We start from the raw sequence: 19,853 nt of genomic DNA on the forward strand, positions 1-19,853 counted from the left end.
CTCTTGGCCAAACAACCCCCCAAGATTAGACTATAGCGTTGACCTTTGTGATGTACATACTTCTACTCACAAAAGGTCTAAGAACAACCCTCTATTGCCTTTCCTTAGAACAAATATTCTTGTAGAAAAATATGTGGGAGAGAAAGATAGTAGAATTGTGTATATCTAAAACATAGAATAGTAAAAAGACTCTTTAGAAAATATGTTATGATGAGTATTATATAGGCTACTTATGAAGATAATAGTCTATAGTTATTGGTTACTAATAACCCTTAAAAGTCCAACGGTTATATTATCAATTATTGCCTAATGGCTATTTTTTACATAATTGCCCAACGGTTATTTTTCTCATAATTACCCAACAGCTAGAAAATAAATAAGAATAAAAGTGTTTGGAACACACACCCACACTAACAAAAAAAATTATTTCTAGATGGACATTATATTTAATATTATGCAGGTTGAAATGGGTTGTGTTACATTCGTGTTAACCCAACACAACTCGTTTAATAGCGTGTCAAATGGGTTGGGTTAGGTCAACCCACCTTATTAATAGATCAGGTTAGGGTTGAAGGATCATGACACGATTATTAAATAGGTCGGGTTAGAGTTGAACTATTTAGTCAGATACCCCTACCTTGACATGACACGAATCCGACACCTTAATCGGAATTGACGCCCTAAGTTTTCTTTCTCAAACTATGTTTAATATTTATCTTTACTGAAGAACTATTCTATATATGTTTGAGTGGGACAGCTGGATATCTTGTGATGTTATGATTCTGAAATTTGAAAAAAAAATTAATAAAGAAAAAGCATAACCACAAATATAGTCAAGAATCAAAAAGCTTGTTGTTGCCGCGACTTCTGCTACAGCTACCAATTTTCTTGTGTATTGTAACTCTAACAATTTGGCGGAAAAAAAAAAGTAAATAAATGAGGATGAGATAATGTATGGTAGTAGTTGGCACCAGTGTGTTGATTGTTTTTTAGTACATTGAAATTTCAATAATAAATAATCAGCAAAACTTACCCCCTTTTTTTTTTTTTTTAAAATTATATTCACATATATGATAAAACACAGATAGTGTTATTTTTTTCAAAATAGAATTAAACGAAAGATATTACAAAATTTATTTTACATTTTTTCTAATTTGATATGTCACCAAAAAAAAAATTTATATTTCTTGAAATTTATTAATCACACTCATTACAACTTCAATTTATGAAAGTTATGTAATAAATTTTTTAATATTTTTAATATTTTTCCAATTAAATTCAATATGCTTATATTGATTAATTTAAATACACAAATTTAATGCTTCTTTATCTTTTTTGTCTACTTCTCGCGTTTAATATAGTAGAGATAAATATTAAACGCGTGAGAACGAGCGAGATCCTAGAAGAAACAGAGAAAGAAAGAAAATATTAAAACACATATATAGATAAAAGAAGAAATCAAAAAAGAAAAATGAAAAAGAAAAAGGGATAGAGAGATGATGGTGATGGAGGGAGAGAAAAGAAGAAAAAGGAAATTTTGAAGAAAAGGGAAAGAGAGAAAAGAGAGAGAAAGAAATTGTGTCTCCTTTCTTTAAACTTTGAATACGAATTCAGAATGCATGAAGGGTAACACACTACACTCCAAAAATAAGTGTGTACCCAAGAAATTTCTCTCCACTTTTCTTCTGGGTCCCAAGTTTGAAAATGAATGGTAAGCAATTTTCCAATTAGCATTTTCACATTAGTCTTCTCCGCGTTTGGGCCACCAACTCTCACTACTAGTATTTTCATAATAGACTAACATATAGTCTTATGACCTCACAGTCACAGGAACTTAACTAACATTCAATTCCTTTACTCTACCATTGCCATTTCTCTCTCTCTCTCTCTCTCTCTCTCACAAAAACCCATTCAGAAAACTCTCACTTAAACTCTTACAATTCCAATTTCATCACTTAAACTCTCCTCTTCCTTTCAAATCTGTTCTACTGTCTATCCAAATCACCATGGCTTCTCCAATCAACAAAGGAGTCTCTTCTTCTTCTTTCACCCACCAGTGTAGATATGATGTATTTGTGAGTTTTGGAGGTAAGGATACCCGCAATAATTTTACGAATATTTTGAGAGGCATTTTGAATCATCATGGTATCAACATCTTCCTTGATGATGAGCACTTAAGGAGTAAAAAAATTTTAGACAAACTTTTCGAAGCCATTGAAAGTTCAAGAATTTCAATCATTGTATTCTCTGAAAACTACACATTTTCCACTTGGTGTTTGAAAGAACTTGTCAAAATTCTTGAGTGTGAAAAGAAAGGCCAAATTGTGCTACCAATTTTTTATATGGTGGATCCATCAGAAGTACGTAACCAAAAGGGAAAGTTCGGAGAAGCTTTGACAAAACATGAAACAGAGTGCAAGGATAAAATGGAAGTGCAAAAATGGAGGATAGCTCTACATGAAGCTGGTAATATAGGAGGATGGCATTGCACAAAAGAGTATGCATTCTATCACTATTTTTGTTATCACCAACAAATTTTAACGTTAAACAACTCTCTAGTGAAGTCTTATTTTTTGCCTTATTTTTTGAAAATTTGAAAGTTCATATCTTTTAATAATGTGCTAGTTAGGCTAGATAGAAAGGTAAGCACATATAACTGATTATCTTATCAATTAATTATAAGATTTTCTCACTTTAGGCAGCTCTATATAATTTGAGGTTTTTAGGGTTTTTTTTTAAAATATTTCAATATCAATTAAATATTATTTATTCATCTTTCTATATATTTATATATATTGTTTAAATTTTTTTTTTAAGATGCAAAATTGCTTATTAAGTTTTTGTATTTAAGTTTTATTAACTTATCAATAATTATTCAGTACTCATAACATTTTTTTTTTTTGTCAAACAATTTACTGTTTCAATTGAGTTAGATTTCTATGGTTTAATATTTTGTGGCCTTCTTGGAATTGGTGAAAGAATGCAAAACTATTTATTTTTCCCATTAAAAAAGAAAATCAGTTGTAATTCTACAATTTTAGATTTTTTTTTTCTTTAATGTAATGGAGAGTCTTAGGACCCATTATGAATTCACTGCACACCCATGTAATGTTTACCAAACTTCGATCCCTAAAATATCTTAACGAATGCATTCAAGCTAGTGTCTGTCAATTAGAAGTGGATATTCAAGAAGCTTGTTTCCCTACCTAACTAGTTTTTCACGAGTCTTCGTGCTAAAAGCCAAAATTTGATTTTCTAGCTGAGGAAAAAATGGTTCATACTAATAGTTCTTAGATCTATGAGTTACTCGCCATTAACTTGTATTAACAATATTTCAGTCATAGTACACATGCTAAACATTTTGAATTTTAGTTCATCTTTATATTCTATTTTCTAACAAGTTTTTAATGCTTTGCAATTGGCAGCCACCCTCAATTTACTCTTATCAAAGAAGTTTTTGAAGTGATCTCAAGACTTAAATTAAATTATACGAAAATATTTGATGTCAAATACCCCGTTGGAATAGATTCCTGTGTGGAGGATATAAATTGTTTTTTAGATATTGATTCAAATGATGTGCGTATGGTAGTGATTCATGGCCTTCCTGGAATAGGTAAGACAACAATTGCCAAAGCTATTTATGATTTAATTGCATATCGTTTTGAAGGAAGCAGCTTTCTAGGGAATGTTAAAGAAAACTCAAGAACAAATGAAGGCAAACTCCAATTAAGAGAGACACTTTATTCCGGGATCTTCGGAGGTGAAACTTTGAAGGAGCTTGGTACAATTAAAAGAATTGATATGAGAATGGAAATGCCTAAAGACAGAACAATTCTTTTAATTCTTGATAATGTGGACAAATTAATCCAAGTAACAGATTTGCTTGGTGAACGCAATTGTTTTGCTTCTGGAAGTAGAATTATTATCACAACAACGGATAAAAAATTACTATCTACCCTTCGAAAAGATTATCGTTTAACCTACTATAACTACAGGCTCAAGGAATTAGATAAACATGAATCTTGTGAACTCTTTTGTCAACATGCATTCAAAGAAAACAAGCCTAAGGAAGGTTATTTAGAGCTCGTAGACCTATTTATAAGCTATGCCAAAGGTCTTCCATTAGCTTTGGAAATAATAGGCTCTAATTTGTATCAAAGAGATCGACGCTATTGGGAAAGTACATTAAAGAAGTACAAAAGAATTCTTAATCCAAATATTCTAGAAGTACTCAAAATAAGCTACGATGGATTGGACCAAACTCAACAACATATTTTCCTTGATATTGCATGTTTTCTCAAGGGATTACACATGGATGTTGTAGAAAGTTGCTATTCTTATGACCCATATTGTGATATTGAAATACTTAAAGATAAGTCTCTCATATTTGTTGATAAAAATGGCAAATTATCGATGCATGACTTGATACAACAAATGGGTTCAGAAATTATCAAACAAGAGAAACGTAAAAGATTGTTGTGCTATGAAGATGCTTACGAACTACCAGATAAGGTATAAATTATTTTGATTTATCTTTTCCTTTTTCTCACCAAGCATATGTACTTTTGTAGTGAATATTTTTCTCATTTCTTTGTTTTTTATTTCGTTTAATGCTGAAGAAAATATAGGTTTATCCACATTTATTTTGTTTACAACTTAATAATTGTAAATTTTGTTGTATAATGTAATTATTGTAATTCTTTGTCCATTTAGGGATTAGAAGAAGTTGAAGGCATAACATTGTGCTTCCCACAACCAAGAAACATGCAAATAGATTTTGGAAGGATGAAAAAACTCAAATACTTGACAGCTCGTAATTTAATTTGTGAAGATGTTAAATATCTTTCAAATGAGTTAAGGCTAATTGATTGGAGTGAATTTCCTTTACCTTCCTTGCCAGCCACCGTTAATCTTCAAAAGCTTGTTGAACTTAAGGTGCCAGGAAGCCACATTAAATTGGATGAGCAATTTGAGGTATGACCATTACCATTTATAAATTATTATATTTTTAAGCTATATTTATTGATTTTTTTTTCCATCCTCTACAGAGATGCCGGCTCCCAGCTTTGAAATATATGGATTTCAGTTACTGTAAAAACATTACCAAATTACCTGACTTATCGGTGATTGCCCCAAACATAAAGGGGCTGAAACTTGTAAGTTGTGAAAATTTAGTTGAGATTCATCAATCTGTTGGACTTCTTGAAGAGCTTGAATATTGGGATCTCTATGGATGTGGAAGTCTTAAAATTATTCCGAGGAATCTCAAGTTGAAATCTCTTGAAAGTTTATATATCCGAGGCTGTGGAGGTCTTTGGAAGTTCCCCGATATTGGGCAAAATACGGAAAGATTAGCTCTACCTTCGTCATTACCAAATCTTAATCTCCTCTGTATGTGTGATTTTGAAAATTTTCCAAAGAACCTGGATATTCCTGATTGCTTCCCCAAATTGAAAACGTTATTTGTTGGGTACAGCAACATTACTACACTCCCGGACATCTCTAGTAGATTTCCTCAATTACAGAGTCTTTATATTGTCAACTGCTGTAATCTTCAGAAAATTCCAAGACTTCCATCATGTACGGATAGAGTAGAAGTAAGAGGATGCAAATCGTTGGATTCACAACCAAGCAGAAGATTATTGAGTCAGGTTCATCTCTCTCAAAGATTCAATTTTGGTTAACTTTCCCAAATATATTACTAGATTTGCTAAACTGTGGTTTCTTTAATTTGCTAAATGCATGCAGTTCGCAGAAAAGGTAGGGCTTCCACAGAATATTGTATGTCCAAGGGGATCATCGCACCGGGACTATGCATCTGAAACTGACTTTCCTCATAAAAAGGGGTTTTCATTTAAAATTGATGGAGAAGTCTTAATTCAAGGAAGTAAGATTCCAAAATGGTTCAACCATCAAATTGGTGGAAGTTCCATATCATTCTCGGTCAGTCGGAAACTTCTTCCATCATTTGCTTTCTGTGTTGTTATACAAGTGCAACCGAAGGATAGGTATAAGCATTATATATTAGGTTACTATGCTATCAACATTTTCGTTGATGGTTATAAAGGATTGCAGTCAGATAATTTTTTATATTCTCCAATTGAACGATCATCATCATCATCTTATTATCTATGGGTATTCTATGTAAGGGATAGTTCATTGGAAGGCATAATTCTAAATGAAGGGACTGAAGTTAAGCTTCAATTTCAAATTTCAAATAATAATCCAGAAATTACTGTAGAAAAGTGTGGGGTCCATGTAGCATGCGCATGTTCTCCTCAGAACTCCGCTGCAGAAAAGGTGGCCAGCATAAGAATTCATGAAAGAATAAACGTGAGTATTGATGAAAGATTAAAGATGTTTTTATCAAGAGTGGCTGTAGATGTCCTCCCCTTTAAGCAAAAGCTGGACCGATTGTCCAATGCTCAAGATGGCTATTATTGTCCTCTTTGTGAGATAGCAGAAGATTCAGTTTTACATCTATTTCAATGTTGTCCCTTCGCCAAAGGATTGTGGTATGGTGGTAGATGGGGTTTTCGTGTCGAAATGATCCAAGCTCAATCTATAAGGGAATTCGTTGAACATATAATTGAGCCCCCAAAGGAATTACTGGCAGAAAGAGTGAACAAAGATGAATTCACACTGTATGCAGTATTGGCTATGAATATTCTTTTGGATACACGGGAGGATGCTCTGTTTTCAAACGCTAAAGACAGCATAAACCAGCTAGCGCATCGTCTTAACAATCAGTATGACTCTTACGTGAGATCACTTGAAGGGCAAAATAGGGGAAGGGCTTGGTTCAAGCCACCTGACCGATTGGTAAAGCTTAATTTTGATGGGTCATATGATCAAAAGAATGTAGGGTTGGCTGCGATTCTCAAAGATGAACGTGGGAATGGCAGAGCAATCAGACGTGGCATAAAAATCAACGGCAAGATGGGCAATGCCATTGGCCAAACAGGACAGACTTGAGCAAGTTGTGATAGAGAGTATAAAGGTATGCACTCCAAGTATTTGACAAAATGTTACTCAATGAATAACCTCACGCTCTTGCTTTTTGAGAGATGTGTTTCAGTATTTACTTGTATATATATATAATGGTAAAATTCAGTAAACATCACACAATTTGATTGCTATCTCTCTTCCTTGGTGTAGTTGGATGAAACTGATCTAGTGATAATTTTTATCTTGTTAGCTTCTTGTTGAGGATTTCTCGTTGGTTGATCTGTTTGAATTTTGTCATCATATTCTGCGCCAATAATAGAAGGTGACACAGCAAGCATCATCAACTTCATTGCAAAGACGCTGGGAATGGATGAACATAATGAAGGATATTTCTGCTTTGGCTTCTTCCCTGTATATATGGATGGGGTTTGATAATTACCCTAGTCTGATTTTGCCTGTAAACTTTCTGACAACAGCAAAGATGGCCTTGACCATCTATGCTGCGTGTAGGATGCTGAATTCAATCTCTATCTACTTTTGAAGAAATGAGAACCTCTTGATTGAACTTTTAAGAATATGCCAAGGTACATTGAAACATTTTCTCAAGGTATGTCTCCTTCCTTAGTTTTGTTGTTTCATTTGCATCTTTTAGTTCTTTCTCAAATCAAATGTCTCATTCACATGATGGTAGTGGCAGCTTCAAGAATTTAAGAAACTTAAATTTAATAAAAAAGAGATAAAATTTAATTAAAAAAGAGAACATGTAAATACAAGAAGTTTTACAATTTCCTTCTACAAGTTTTCATATTTCGAAATCATTATATTATGGTTTATTATCAATTGTCATTATTTGTTTTAATGTGGGTAGGTGTGAACATTTAATTTTGTTAAATTTATATAAAATTTTTATTTTTATGCATTTGTTGTTGTTTATATAAAAATATTTTGAACTAAATAACAAAACTCAACCCACTAGCACTATATTAATTATTGATTCACACAGTCACACTTATTCATACATAAATAATACATAGTAAAACTAATAATTACTTTGAAGTAGCTTCTTAACTTTTAATTGGGTTGGTCTTATTTTACGAATTGGCCACCTGGGGGCCAGGGGTGGGGGAGGGAGGGCAGGGAGGCACTCTTTTTTTTACCCTCATGTCATGTTAAAGGCTAGATAGAAGCAGTCCCCTGAATTTTTATCCTTAGTCTCACAACCCTTCTTGTGGGTGTGAATAGCCTTCTTACTCTTCCTCTTCGCCAAGATTCCACTTATATTTTTCCATGAATTAAAGGTTTCAACATGGATTATAGATTTCATTCATATTCATATTCAAATCAAAAACATCCCAAGAAAGTATTACTTTGTTGGTAGGGCTCCCAGAAATATTCACAGGCAATTCAGAATCAATGTTGTAAATAGTACTACTTGTGTTTAAACCAACTGCTTCTTGCATTATATCAAGAACATTTAATACTATTATGTGGAAGTATCTTCTCTCATTGCTTCTTTAAGGAAAAAACTATGTTACCTTGATCTTGTTTAATGTAAGGGTGTCTATTCTGTCAGTGCAGATTGTTATGTTTAACCCAGTGTCTCACAGGCAAGGAGGTGTCGAGGCAAGCATGATCATCCATCATGCATTTCAAAGAATAAGCCAAAGCAGAGTAATAGCCAGAGGCACACCTAAAATTGCCACCACCACAATTGTGACTAATGGAGAGACAACACCAACAGGTGCGTTGAAATATGTTGGTGCTGAAAATCCCTAATTATGTCCACCACAATTTCTCTACTTTTCAAATTTCATAGATTTCTTGAAGTTATGGACAGCAAAAACAGCAACAATCGGAAAGTCAGCAACAATAATACTCCCACCATGACACTACCCATCTTTCCAGCCATGCTGTTCGATACGAAAGGCCAAGAGAGTATGGAGACTTTCAAAGACATAACAGGGGTGTCCTAATCTGCTTTAAAGAGATAACTGTAAAAACCTTTTTCAGGTGAGTTTTCGTACTGATTGGCACCAACATAATATTATGGCAATAGATTATGGTTGAAATTTGCTAAAGTGTTTGCTCAATTTTCAAAAAATCTACAACTTGCTTTGTTTGTGAGCTATGAGAATGGGTCAATATTTAACACCTATTTTGTATGCAGTGTTTGCAATCCTGCCACTTGCTCAGCAAAACCAACCTATGCTCATCAATAGAATAATTATATTTCTGTTAATGAAGTTTACAGTTGAAAATGCCATATGTTATTAAAGTTGAAGATGTGCAGTAGCAATCCTTCCTCTTCTTGTGTGTAATTGAATTGGCGAAGATGTAAAAATATCTGTATGTACTTCATCCATTCAAATAATGCAAATCATTCCAATTTCTTCATATCTCATTTTCCTCTTTTAACTTCTTCCTTTTTCTACATTACTGAATTGAGTTGAACTAAAAAGTTCTCATGCAGGAGGCCTTTGCCTGTGACCAGATAGTTTTTTGGTTTTCCTTCCTAGTTTTGAGATACTCATGAATACTTTCATTAAAAAAAAAAAAAAACCTATAGTGAAATTAAACATTTGAAAGTACTTGTACACCAATTTGCGAAATTGTATGACTGCCTTAGGGATTTGACACTACCTTGGAGTCTTGATGCATGGAAATGTAGCAGTAAAGATATTCATAGGTCCGTGTGGTTTACTTGAATCTATGCCTTATGCTTTCAGTTTCAAGGCTGTTTAGTCAAGAACCAAATTAGCATTTAGGGAAGCATGAATCTTGTGATAGAGAAAGAGATAAATGACAGTCAACTTAAACAGCACAAATGGCACTGCATTCCTACTAAAGCTAAGAGCCATGCGACACCGTTTCATTAAATGAAAGAATGATTTAAGAGAACAATGCCATTTCAGTCTTGGATATTAATTAACTTACAACATGCGAGATCCAAGTGTACTAACTAATTCTAAGATTACTGTTTCAATCTCTAATAGTTTGTTAGATCTATAACTGACTCTAATCTTGCAAATGACTATATAAAAATGAATCTAACACAGCGTTTCTAAGCTAATACAATCATTAAGATATTTTCTTTTATATTTCTCTATTCCTTCGTTGAATCTCACATGGTAGCAGAGCCTTTAGAATTCTCTTTGGTGGTTGGAATCAACAATGCTAGGGAAGTTTGGAATACTTTGGAGCAACGACACTTCAACTTTGAGGGTTAATATCTTGAATATGAAGATTGAACTACAAAATATAAAAAAGGCACTGAAACTATCAATGAATTCTTACAGAGAATTAAAGCTGTAAGAGATCGATTACTAGTAGTTTGTGTTACAGTGGATAACTAAGAGGCAATCTGCATAGTCCTCAGAGGCTTGCCTAAGGAGTATGCTCACTTTTCTTCTGCAATCAGGGCTCGATGTTAATCATTCATATGAAAAAACTCTGATTGAAAATGCTGAAGGAAATTTGCATTCTATGGCAATGTATGCCTCATCAAACCAGAAGCAGAATGTGAATCATTCACAGGTACAGATGTGTCTGAATTCAGGAGGAAATCGAGGTCGAGCAAGAAATTCACATAACCGTGGTAGAGGAAGGTTCATATAGGTAATGCCTCTCTTAGCACTAAATACCATAATTTCCAACTTAGAAATGTGCTACATGTGCCTAGTATTGCTTCTAATCTACTCTCAATTCACAAATTATGCTTGTGTAACAATTGTCATTTTGATGCTATAATTTCCGGTGTTAGGATATTCAGTTGGCAGAATATTCTACGAGAATTTGAGTGAAAATGGAGTCTATCCAATCTACTCAAAACCCTAAGCATCAACTGCATCTTCATCACCTTCACATCTCAATACATGTCCTGGTTCATCTACCCAATCAAAGAATCAGACTTTGTGTAAATTCTATAAATAGGTTTCTTTCCAAAAAGTGGGTGCCATGCCATCACAGACTAAAACACCCTAGTCATAAAGTTCTTGCTCTAGCAGTTCCTTTTCTTTCAAAATCATGTACTGCAAATAACTCTGATGTGCATTGTAGACACTACCTTTGCTAAATCTGATTTTTCAGTTTTCTAAACCTTTAGAATTAATCCACATTGAAGTATGTGGTCCAGCTCCAGTACAATTATCAATAGTTTTAAATACTATCTCGTACTTATTGATGATTTCACCAAGTTTACTTGGATTTTCTTGTTGAAATTGAAATCTAATTTCCTATTTACTTTCAAACATTTTACAGGAACCATTGAAAATCTTCTTAATCATATAATCAAAATTCTTAGATCTGAATTGTGGGGGTGAATTCACTTCTAATGCCTTTAATTATTTTTTCTCTAATCATTGTATTACTCACCAATTATCATGCCCTCACACACCCCCAACAAAATGGAGTGGCTGAAAGGAAACATAGGCATCTTGTTGCGTGTGCTTTGACCATGCTTTCTCACTCAAAATTACCTACCACTTATTGGTTATATGCTATTTCTACTGTTGTGCATCTCATAAACTGACTACCCACTCCTTTACTCCATAATCTTTCACCTTGGGAGCTCCTCTTTAAGGCCAAACCAGATTTATTACACTTGAAAGTTTTTGGGTGTACTTGTTTTCCTCTTCTTAAGCCTTATAATGCCCATAAATTTCGACCTCACACTTCTCCTTGTGTATTTTTAGATTACCCTCCCTACTCAAAAGGTTACAGATGTCTTGAACCTCACTCTCACAGAATTTATGTTACCAGGCATGTTTTGCTTAATCAACATGATTTTTCTGCATTAACACAAGTTTCATCCTCACAATTTAGTGCTCCTCCCTCAAATTCTTCCTCACCTACTCTTCGGCTTTTTATTGCACTCTTGTTGTCAATCAATTCTTCAGCCCTTTACTCAATCTAATTCCACTGCACAATCCTCTTCTACTCTACCTGTACTGAAACCTTCACCTTTACCCTCAGTTCCACTAGTTTCTGCAGAAACTAGTTCCCAGCATGCATATCCTTCTCCACCAGCCACTTCTACACCAGATATTTCCCAACCAGAACCTTCTCATACTACATCCTTATCAGGCACAAACAAACATCCTGCGGTAACTTCATTACTATACCACATAACCCCCCTCATATAAAATTGCAGCCCAATTCCCACACTGGTGCACTTGTGAATGAAGAATATGATGCCTATATAACATGGCCTAAGCAATTATCTTCTTGCATTCACGCGTTTTAGCATATATTTGCATAAAATTTAACTTTCTTAATATGGGGGACTGATAAAGAAAATAGAATTGATAAAATTTGACATATGATCAAATTAACTGGCCATTAAAGAGATCCTCATATCAATTTGCAGTTCTAATCATAAGAACTTATAGCTTCAAATGGCTTGGGAAACAAACATAAATACACAAAATAGATTTAATGCAATGCTTCATCCACTAGAACATCTTTTAATCTCTTGCATCTTCGATAAGGCTTCTCTCATAGTAAAACGTTCTTTCGATGAATCAGCAGCACAAGACAGTCCAACTCTCACCATAGAAGTCACGCACTCTTCACCTCTAAAAGCAATGTTGTTTTTGTTCTTGCTGCTGCTATCTTCACCAGAAGAATAATTAGTACTGCTGCTTTGCAAAAAAGATTCATTATCCTTGAAAAGCCTTGGATCAGCAATATCCAAGATTTTACTCTCATGCACTTTGGAGATGAACTTGTTTATGCTTAAACCTTCCTGGAAAATCCCATCTGTGGGCTTCTTGGCAATGATCATCTCAAGTAGCAGTATCCCAAAACTATAGACATCCCCACTTGTTGAAGCCTTTCCACCCAAGCCATACTTGATAACAGTATTTCTGGATATTAGGATCAAGTATTTCCAACCAGAAATGATAAAAGCTTGAGGAAAAAATGTAGAAACATAGGGTGTTAATTTTTAAATTTTTTTTACTAATATGTTCTTAGGGTCGAATGTAGCAAGCGAGGTAGAGTAGAACATTGTTTGAACCGTGAATGTAATCACTAAATCTTTTTAAGTTTCATAAAGTAACATCCACAACATACCTGGAGCAATATAACCAATTGAGCCTTTTAGTCCAATTGTGCTACTCCCATTCTGTGATGAATCATGGGAGAGAAACCTTGCTAACCCAAAATCTCCTACATGAGCAGTCATATCTTCATCTAAAAGCACATTTCCAGGTTTCAAGTTGCAATGGACTACAGGTGGATCACAATCGTGCTACATCAATGGCAATATTCAGTCTCTGGGTCAAGGTCAGAGTTGATCCACACTCAACATCCTCTGGGTACAACCATATCCAAGTTACCATTAGACATGAATTCCATAGCTAAAGCCTTGAATTCAGCTCCTGTGTGATCAATGCTGGAGCAAGAGGTGAAGACCTTAACAAGGTTCCGATGCCGGATGTTTCTGAGAGCTTCACATTCTGTGACAAAACTCTTGGAAGCTTTGCTTTGTGTCAAGTCAAGAACCTTGACTGCAACTGTGGTGTGGATTCCACTTTCACCAGTACTGAAAACAGCTCTATATATAGACCCAAAAGCTCCCCTTCCCATCAAATTTTTTGTGTCAAACCCGTTTGTTGCAAGCTGGATTTTAGAGTAAGATAGCCTTGGCGGTAAACCCTTCAGTTCAGATGATGAACTTTGATTGTTTATTGTCTCTCTTCTTTTTGGTGATCACTGCACATACTAAACACAATGCACACACAAGCACAATGAAAGAAGAGGTTGGAATAATGACTTTGACCGCTAAATCTGAGTTCGATTTTGTTTTTGTCACACAAGTAGTGACTCTTAGCTTTTCTGTAGTCTCATGGTCAAATACACAGAGCTGATTGTTTCCCTGGAGAGAATCCCAGCTGATGTTGGCAAAGACACCATTTTTCAGCACTTCTCCTTCCAAGCTATTGAAAGAAAAATTTAACATCTGCAAAGCATTGAGGTTCTCCAATTCTGTCAGGATTAGGCCAGAGTGATTGTTGGAAGAAAGATCCAAGGTCTCCACTGCTGCTAGATTTTCCAGTGACTTTGTTATTGAGCCAGTTATCCTGTTTCTTGCAATGTTGAGATATTGCAAAATTGAGTATCTCTCGGTTATTGCAGGAATATTTCCGGATAGCTGGTTTCCAGAAATGTCCATGAATTCAAGCTGTCTCAAATGGCCAAATTCATCGGGCAGAAAACCGCTTAAACTGTTATTTGCCAACAACAAAAATTTTAGCTGGGGAAGCTCAAAAATTTGCTTTGGAATGCTGCCATTGAGGGCTGTCCTTGCTAGATCAAGCATCTCTAATCGCTGGCATATTGCTATACTCATGGGAATTCTACCAGATAACAGGTTGTTTGCCATGTCTAGCTCATATAGCCACGTAAGATTGCTAAAGATATCCAGAATTTCTCCAGAGAACAAGTTGTCATGAACCATAAGTCTTTCTAGTTTCTGAAGTTTTCCAATGGAGTTTGGTGTTTTGCCTTTGAAATTTTTTTTCTCAATTGATAAGGACACAAGGTTTTGGTACCTTTCCAATGTTTGAGGGAAGCTACCAGTCAAGAAATTATCAGAAACACAAAAATGTTGGAGATTGACCGAGAGATTTGCGACAGAAGGGGGAAGCTCACCAGCTAATTGGTTAGAATTCAGAAGGATTTTCCTTAGCAGGGTACAGTTTGTAAGAGAATCAAATACTTGGAAATTCAGTTTTGTTGTAGAAGATAAGCTGTTCACACCAAGGAGTAACTGGACAAGATGTTTCAAGTTACTAAGTAAAGGAATATGTCCAGTGAAATTATTGGAAGAGAGATCAAGGAGTTCAATATATGAAGCATTGGATAAAGAACTTGGTATTGGTCCTTCCAGATGATTGCTGGCCAAGCAGAGTTCCCTTATTTTTGGGAAGGGTAAGGCCTATATTGGAGGGAAGCTTTCCAACTAGCCTGTTTAGTGTGAGAGATAAGAACTTCAGAGAGGAAATGTTGAAAATCGAAATGGGAATCTCAGCACTTAATTGATTCTCCGAGAGTTGAAGAGTGACAAGATTATGGAGACGACCCAACTCATTTGGAATTTTGCCAGATATCTGAGTTCTTGCTATGTTGAGAATGGTAAGAGTCGAGAGATTGCCAAAAGTAGAGGGAATTACACCGGTAAGATTGTTCATGGACACGTCAAGAAATTTCAGTCTATGAAGTCGGCCTAGTTCATGAGAAAGATGACCAGTAAGTTTGTTGTTCTGAAACATTATACTTTCAAGCCTACGACAATGAGATAGACTGATAGGAATCGTGCCATTAATTATGTTCCCCAAGAGAATTATATGCTGAAGGCTAGTAAGATGGCCAAGCTCAGAAGGAATTTGACCAAAAAAGGAGTTGTTTGAAGGGTCTAGAGTTTTGAGGGAAGTGAGGTTGGAGAACGAAGGGGGAATAATACCAAAGAGTCCCAGACTACTAAGGTGCAGTGATTGGACTTTTGTTGTACTGCTAGTGCAGTTGATCCCAAACCAAGTACAGTGAGAATAACTTATATTCCACCCAGACAGCATTTTGGGGATCAGACACAAGGATTTGAAAGATAAGAGTACTTCTGTTTCAGTGCCAGAGTCATGACCCCCTACCTTTCTTGCGCTATATAGCAAGCGAAATTTTGAAAAAAGAGGATGAAAAGCATTAAGGAGAAATGAAAATGCCTCATTGTTTTTCAATGTATGTATTAATTGTAGAATGCAGCAAATGAAGTATGCTGCAACCACCAGTTTTGATGGTTTGATGTTTTGAGCCCACCTGGATTATGTTCTTATAATGTTTGCTGGAACATTGGTCTGGTGAGAGAAGTCACTTTCTTTCTCTACCATTATGCAGACAGAAATCATCATTGGTAATTGGACTATGGCTTTTTCCTCCTAATTGTACAGAACTTGAATTTGAAAATATCAGCCTGCGTGCATTTCACTGCAAAAAGTTGATGAGACAATTCTTGACGGAGGTTTGATAAAAAACAAATTTTGATAGAAATGACCAAGTCATCATAAGTTTCCTAGACGCTGCATATCAATGAAGATTGAAGATATAGACAGATAAACTTCTTTAGTATGGCACCAGGAAGACCATTCTCTATAAACGTCTGTAGAAAATTCAACGTGAAGGAATATAGATGCATACATGTGATCCTATGACAACAGGTCCATGATAATTATTCTTTTTTATCAAGCTAAAGACATAAATTAGTTTTTCATGTATGAGAATTTTGAATGTAAATCTTTTATTTAAGATTAAAAAAAAAAAAAAATTGTACAAGTTGAGCTACTTGGAGTATTGGACCCATATAGTGTGTACAAATTATATTATCATATATAGGACCGTCATGCCATTGCCTGAAAACTCGGTTAAAAAGATTGCTACTACAATGAGGTCAGTGATTAGTACTCTTGATGCTAAAAATAGCTTTTAGTTTTTTCCATTTCTAAAAATTATCTCCCACTCAATTTCAGAGACTAAAACAGACTTGCTATGTTGATAAAAGTTTACAAAATAATATTATTTCATTACTGGTTTTCTTCTATAGGAGCAACTAATTTTTTAGATTCACGTAAGGTTTAGATATTGCCTTCACTCATATCCAGCTTCAGCCTTGATTACTACATATGACCAAGTCCACTAAAAAACGGTAACAAGTTGAACAGAATTCTTACCAAAGCCATATAGCACATGTAGCCGAATGGCTCAAAACTGCCCACGAGGTTCGGTAAAAAATCATTTGATTTAACAGAAACAACCAGGTCATCATCAGTTTTCAGCACGCTGCTAGACTATGCCTGGTGGGCCTAACATAATTTGAGTAGGCCTAAAGTGAAAAATTTATGTGGGGTCTTTCATATAGAGGATTAAATATTATAGTTGAAGCATAAATTTGAACAAAAAGAACTAAAAATATATTATTTAAAAAAAAAAAAAAAAGCTTACTTTTAATTTAGATACATGACTTTGAATAGTTAATTAAAGTTGTAATCTAAATTTTAATTTTATATCTTCTTTTTAAGTGGAAGAGATAAATAGATATTATCTACTGTGTGACTTTGTAGGTGATTAGTTTACAAAAATTAAAGTCTCAAACTATTATGGGAGATTAGTCATCATTGATGATCTAACATATTTGCAACATTTTTTTTTGAAACATTTTAAGATTTCAATTGGGTTAAATTTCTATTAGTCTCTTATTTTGGAAGCCTTGTTAGATAAGAAAAAGAGAAATACTGAAGATACTACAAAATGTTCACAATATAATGTGATAATGACTGTGATTCATGAACTTTAATAACCTAATTAATGAGTGTTTGAATTTCTTCTTTAGGTAATTGGTAACATGCCAGTTTGTAAGCCTATAGTAAAATTTGTGGTATCTTTAACATCATTCGTTTAAAAAAAAAGTGTTCAATCATTTAAAATTTTTTTATATTTTTATAAAATTTTGGGTCTTTTACTATGGGGGATGGGGCCCTTTTTTCCTAGAGAATTTTGTTGTTGTTGTTGTTGTGAGGCCTTAGGTGTAGGCCTTGAACCGGCCTTGTGACTATGCAAGACTGTTCTTTATATTATTCATATAATTATCTTCCTTTTTGTTTTAAAATCTAATTTTTATGACTAAAAATGCTTGTCTTGTAATCACAATATAAACAAAAATAGTAAGCACAAGTACAGCCACTTTATAAAAAAGCTTATTGGTTATTAATCTTATGAACACTTGCATAGTATCAAGAATTAAATTTTCTATACTGATTAATTATTTTGCAATAACAAATTGTTAGTTGACATGTTCTGTTAAAGATGCTAAGATAGATGCAAAAGCGGAAGTATGAAAATCAATCAATATATATATAAAAGCAGAGACCTCGTGCTTGAGAGCATGATGTGCTGCCAAGTGGCACTTTATATAGCTCTTTTATTTAAGCTCTCCATCTTTTTTGTTTTTTTGTTTTTTTTTTCAAGTTATTACACCTCATCTGTTATTACTCCTCACTCCTCTAACGTTTAAACTTTCAAGTATACCATTAATTCAGCCCTGCATCTAACCCTTCATTTGCTCACCCCTTGCAATTATCCAAGTTACATTTTAGGCTTTACCATACTTCCAGCCCTAAGTCTTAACAATTTATATAATTTTTTCATCTCTCTTGCCTCTCCTCTTCACTCTGCAACATCACCACCATATCTTCATCACCATCGCCAAACAAATCTGCAACTTCACCATCATCTCTTGAGCCAAACTGAAAAAATTTCACAGCAGAAACTGAAAACCCAAAACCCACCATTTTAGCCAAACTGAAATCCTAAATACCACCGCCACCAGACAGCCCAAATCTCCACCATTGTCACCCACGCCGCCGCCGATCTACAACTCAAACCCGGACTCGCAACACCACCACCCAAAGCCGATGCTTTTGACCTGAGGAGATGGACAGTGATCTGAAAAAGGGTGGGGATCTCTTTGTTTTGTGGTTCAAAAGGTGAAGTTTATGGCCAAGAAAGAAGTCTTTAATCTTTGTTTTGGAAAATTTTCTTTCATTACCTTCTCGCATGTTGATGCTCTATAATTTTTTGGGATTTCAGTTTGGCTAATACGGTGGGTTTGTGAAATCTTTTCAATTATTCTTCTCAATAAGATGATAAGGTATTGACGGAAATCTATGTTAGCAATGCGCAGTTCTTCATTGTTGAATATATATATTAAAAAAAAAAAAAAAATTTTTTTTTTTTTTTTTTTTTGATAGTAAAACATCTGACCTTTCATTAAACTGAACTAATATTCAAATGATGTACATCTAACAACACCTGATTAGCAATAACAGGTGGGGTGTCTTCACCCAAATCACAAAGTCACTAACATTCTTGGCATATCTAGCCATAATGTGTGCTGCAAAATTGCATTTTCTGCTAACATAATTTATCTCCCATGAATCAAAACTCCTAAGTTCCATAGTTGTGCCTTCAACAATTTTGTGGATAGCTCGAACACTGAACCTGGTCCGTAAGTGCCTTAACAAGCATTTGAGAGTCACTTTCCACTATGATGCTCTTTAAGCTCAGATCCCACGTGAGCAAAATGCCCTGTTCCACTGCCTTCGCCTCCATTGCTATAGCCTGCAGAGGTAGGTTAATCCGCTTGCTCATTGCTCCCATTAGCTGCCCCCTTTCATTCCTTATAACTACACCCACACCGCAGCAGTTCAACTCCTTAAAAACCGCACCATCGACATTAATTTTGTAACGACCCCCTCTAGGAGGATTCCACAATGAACTGATTTGAGGGGCAGTACTAACCTCTCATCGCATTTGAATATGGCAAATGTGAGTACCTCCTTAGTCCTAAGATTAAGATCTTAACATGACGTGTATGTACAAACATTCTGCAGACTGCAGTATTCTGTACATCAATCATCATGTATTAAATAGACAAGAAAGAAGAAAAAAGAATTGTACTATTTTAGGGATCCAACCAATCCTTATATGTAGATTCAAAAGTCACAACACTTTGTATTCAATTTTTTATGAATGTTGTGCTCCATTTTATAATCCTAGCAGTGTCTTGCTTTAATGGCCCAATTCATTTGGATGTGGCGGTGATTTGTTTGTTGTGAAAGTTTTGGAGTTACGTGGTTGAGAAAGAGAGGAACTGAGAGATTCGAGGTACAACCTTTTACAATCACTTCTCTTCTTTTCTTTTTTACATTTCTCCTTTTATTTTATTTTTTCTAAAATCTTTAGCAACACGTTCTTATAACTCAAAATCTTGATGGATTGTGCTTCAAATGGGTACTCCTAAGGCAAATCTCTAGACTCTGTGAAGTTCAAACATGATGAGTAAGGGTTTGAAATTT

General features: G+C 34.7%; 3 protein-coding genes across 13 annotated transcripts; 1 reads left to right on the plus strand and 2 right to left on the minus strand.

The window, feature by feature from the left end:
* Positions 1–1,813: 1,813 nt before the first annotated feature.
* LOC112015885 (disease resistance protein RML1B) lies at positions 1,814–14,462 on the plus strand. Of its 11 annotated transcripts, none has more exons than XM_065761945.1 (9): positions 1,814–2,497; positions 3,426–4,512; positions 4,714–4,974; positions 5,049–5,651; positions 5,749–7,000; positions 7,199–7,555; positions 8,527–8,958; positions 13,792–13,979; positions 14,086–14,462. In XM_065761945.1, exons 1-5 carry the CDS (start codon positions 2,007–2,009, stop codon positions 6,973–6,975), a joined length of 3,669 nt encoding a protein of 1,222 aa, XP_065618017.1. In that variant the 5' UTR covers positions 1,814–2,006; the 3' UTR covers positions 6,976–7,000; positions 7,199–7,555; positions 8,527–8,958; positions 13,792–13,979; positions 14,086–14,462. The 11 variants fall into 11 exon arrangements, with proteins under 11 accessions (XP_065618017.1, XP_023904105.2, XP_023904106.2 ...); XM_024048337.2 differs by lacking the exons at positions 13,792–13,979; positions 14,086–14,462 and adding an exon at positions 9,116–9,342 and having other exon boundaries at positions 8,527–8,689; positions 8,765–8,958; XM_024048338.2 differs by lacking the exons at positions 13,792–13,979; positions 14,086–14,462 and adding an exon at positions 9,116–9,342 and having other exon boundaries at positions 8,527–8,689; positions 8,776–8,958.
* On the minus strand, positions 12,392–13,536 carry LOC136061248 (receptor kinase-like protein Xa21). Its single transcript, XM_065761929.1, has 3 exons — positions 13,287–13,536; positions 13,021–13,176; positions 12,392–12,855 (listed from the first exon to the last, which is right to left on the minus strand). Exons 1-3 carry the CDS (start codon positions 13,534–13,536, stop codon positions 12,392–12,394), a joined length of 870 nt encoding a protein of 289 aa, XP_065618001.1.
* LOC112015888 (LRR receptor-like serine/threonine-protein kinase EFR) lies at positions 13,613–19,155 on the minus strand. The gene is made up of 4 exons (XM_065761930.1): positions 18,997–19,155; positions 18,154–18,242; positions 14,821–15,606; positions 13,613–14,699 (listed from the first exon to the last, which is right to left on the minus strand). Exons 1-4 carry the CDS (start codon positions 19,153–19,155, stop codon positions 13,613–13,615), a joined length of 2,121 nt encoding a protein of 706 aa, XP_065618002.1.
* Between the last annotated feature and the right edge of the window lie 698 nt (positions 19,156–19,853).

The sequence above is a fragment of the Quercus suber genome, unplaced genomic scaffold (genome assembly GCF_002906115.3).
Source record: "Quercus suber isolate HL8 unplaced genomic scaffold, Cork oak 2.0 scaffold_435, whole genome shotgun sequence".
NCBI lineage: Eukaryota > Viridiplantae > Streptophyta > Magnoliopsida > Fagales > Fagaceae > Quercus > Quercus suber.

What these genes read in the sequence shown, in the direction of transcription:
- LOC112015885 (XM_065761944.1), top strand. Translation starts at nt 2,007, where the DNA reads ATGGCTTCTCCAATCAACAAAGGAGTCTCTTCTTCTTCTTTCACCCAC. An exon ending in CTTACGAACTACCAGATAAG is followed by an intron (nt 4,513 to 4,713) that starts GTATAAATTATT and finishes TTGTCCATTTAG; the next exon opens with GGATTAGAAGAAGTTGAAGG. An exon ending in GCAGAAGATTATTGAGTCAG is followed by an intron (nt 5,652 to 5,748) that starts GTTCATCTCTCT and finishes AAATGCATGCAG; the next exon opens with TTCGCAGAAAAGGTAGGGCT.
- LOC136061248 (XM_065761929.1), bottom strand. Translation starts at nt 13,536, where the DNA reads ATGGGAAGGGGAGCTTTTGGGTCTATATATAGAGCTGTTTTCAGTACT. An exon ending in TATGGAATTCATGTCTAATG is followed by an intron (nt 13,177 to 13,286) that starts GTAACTTGGATA and finishes ATCCACCTGTAG; the next exon opens with TCCATTGCAACTTGAAACCT. An exon ending in AATTGGTTATATTGCTCCAG is followed by an intron (nt 12,856 to 13,020) that starts GTATGTTGTGGA and finishes TTTTTCCTCAAG; the next exon opens with CTTTTATCATTTCTGGTTGG.
- LOC112015888 (XM_065761930.1), bottom strand. Translation starts at nt 19,155, where the DNA reads ATGGGAGCAATGAGCAAGCGGATTAACCTACCTCTGCAGGCTATAGCA. An exon ending in TTAAGGCACTTACGGACCAG is followed by an intron (nt 18,243 to 18,996) that starts GTTCAGTGTTCG and finishes AAATTTTTTCAG; the next exon opens with TTTGGCTCAAGAGATGATGG. An exon ending in TCTGGAAGGACCAATACCAA is followed by an intron (nt 14,700 to 14,820) that starts GTTCTTTATCCA and finishes TGGTGTGAACAG; the next exon opens with CTTATCTTCTACAACAAAAC.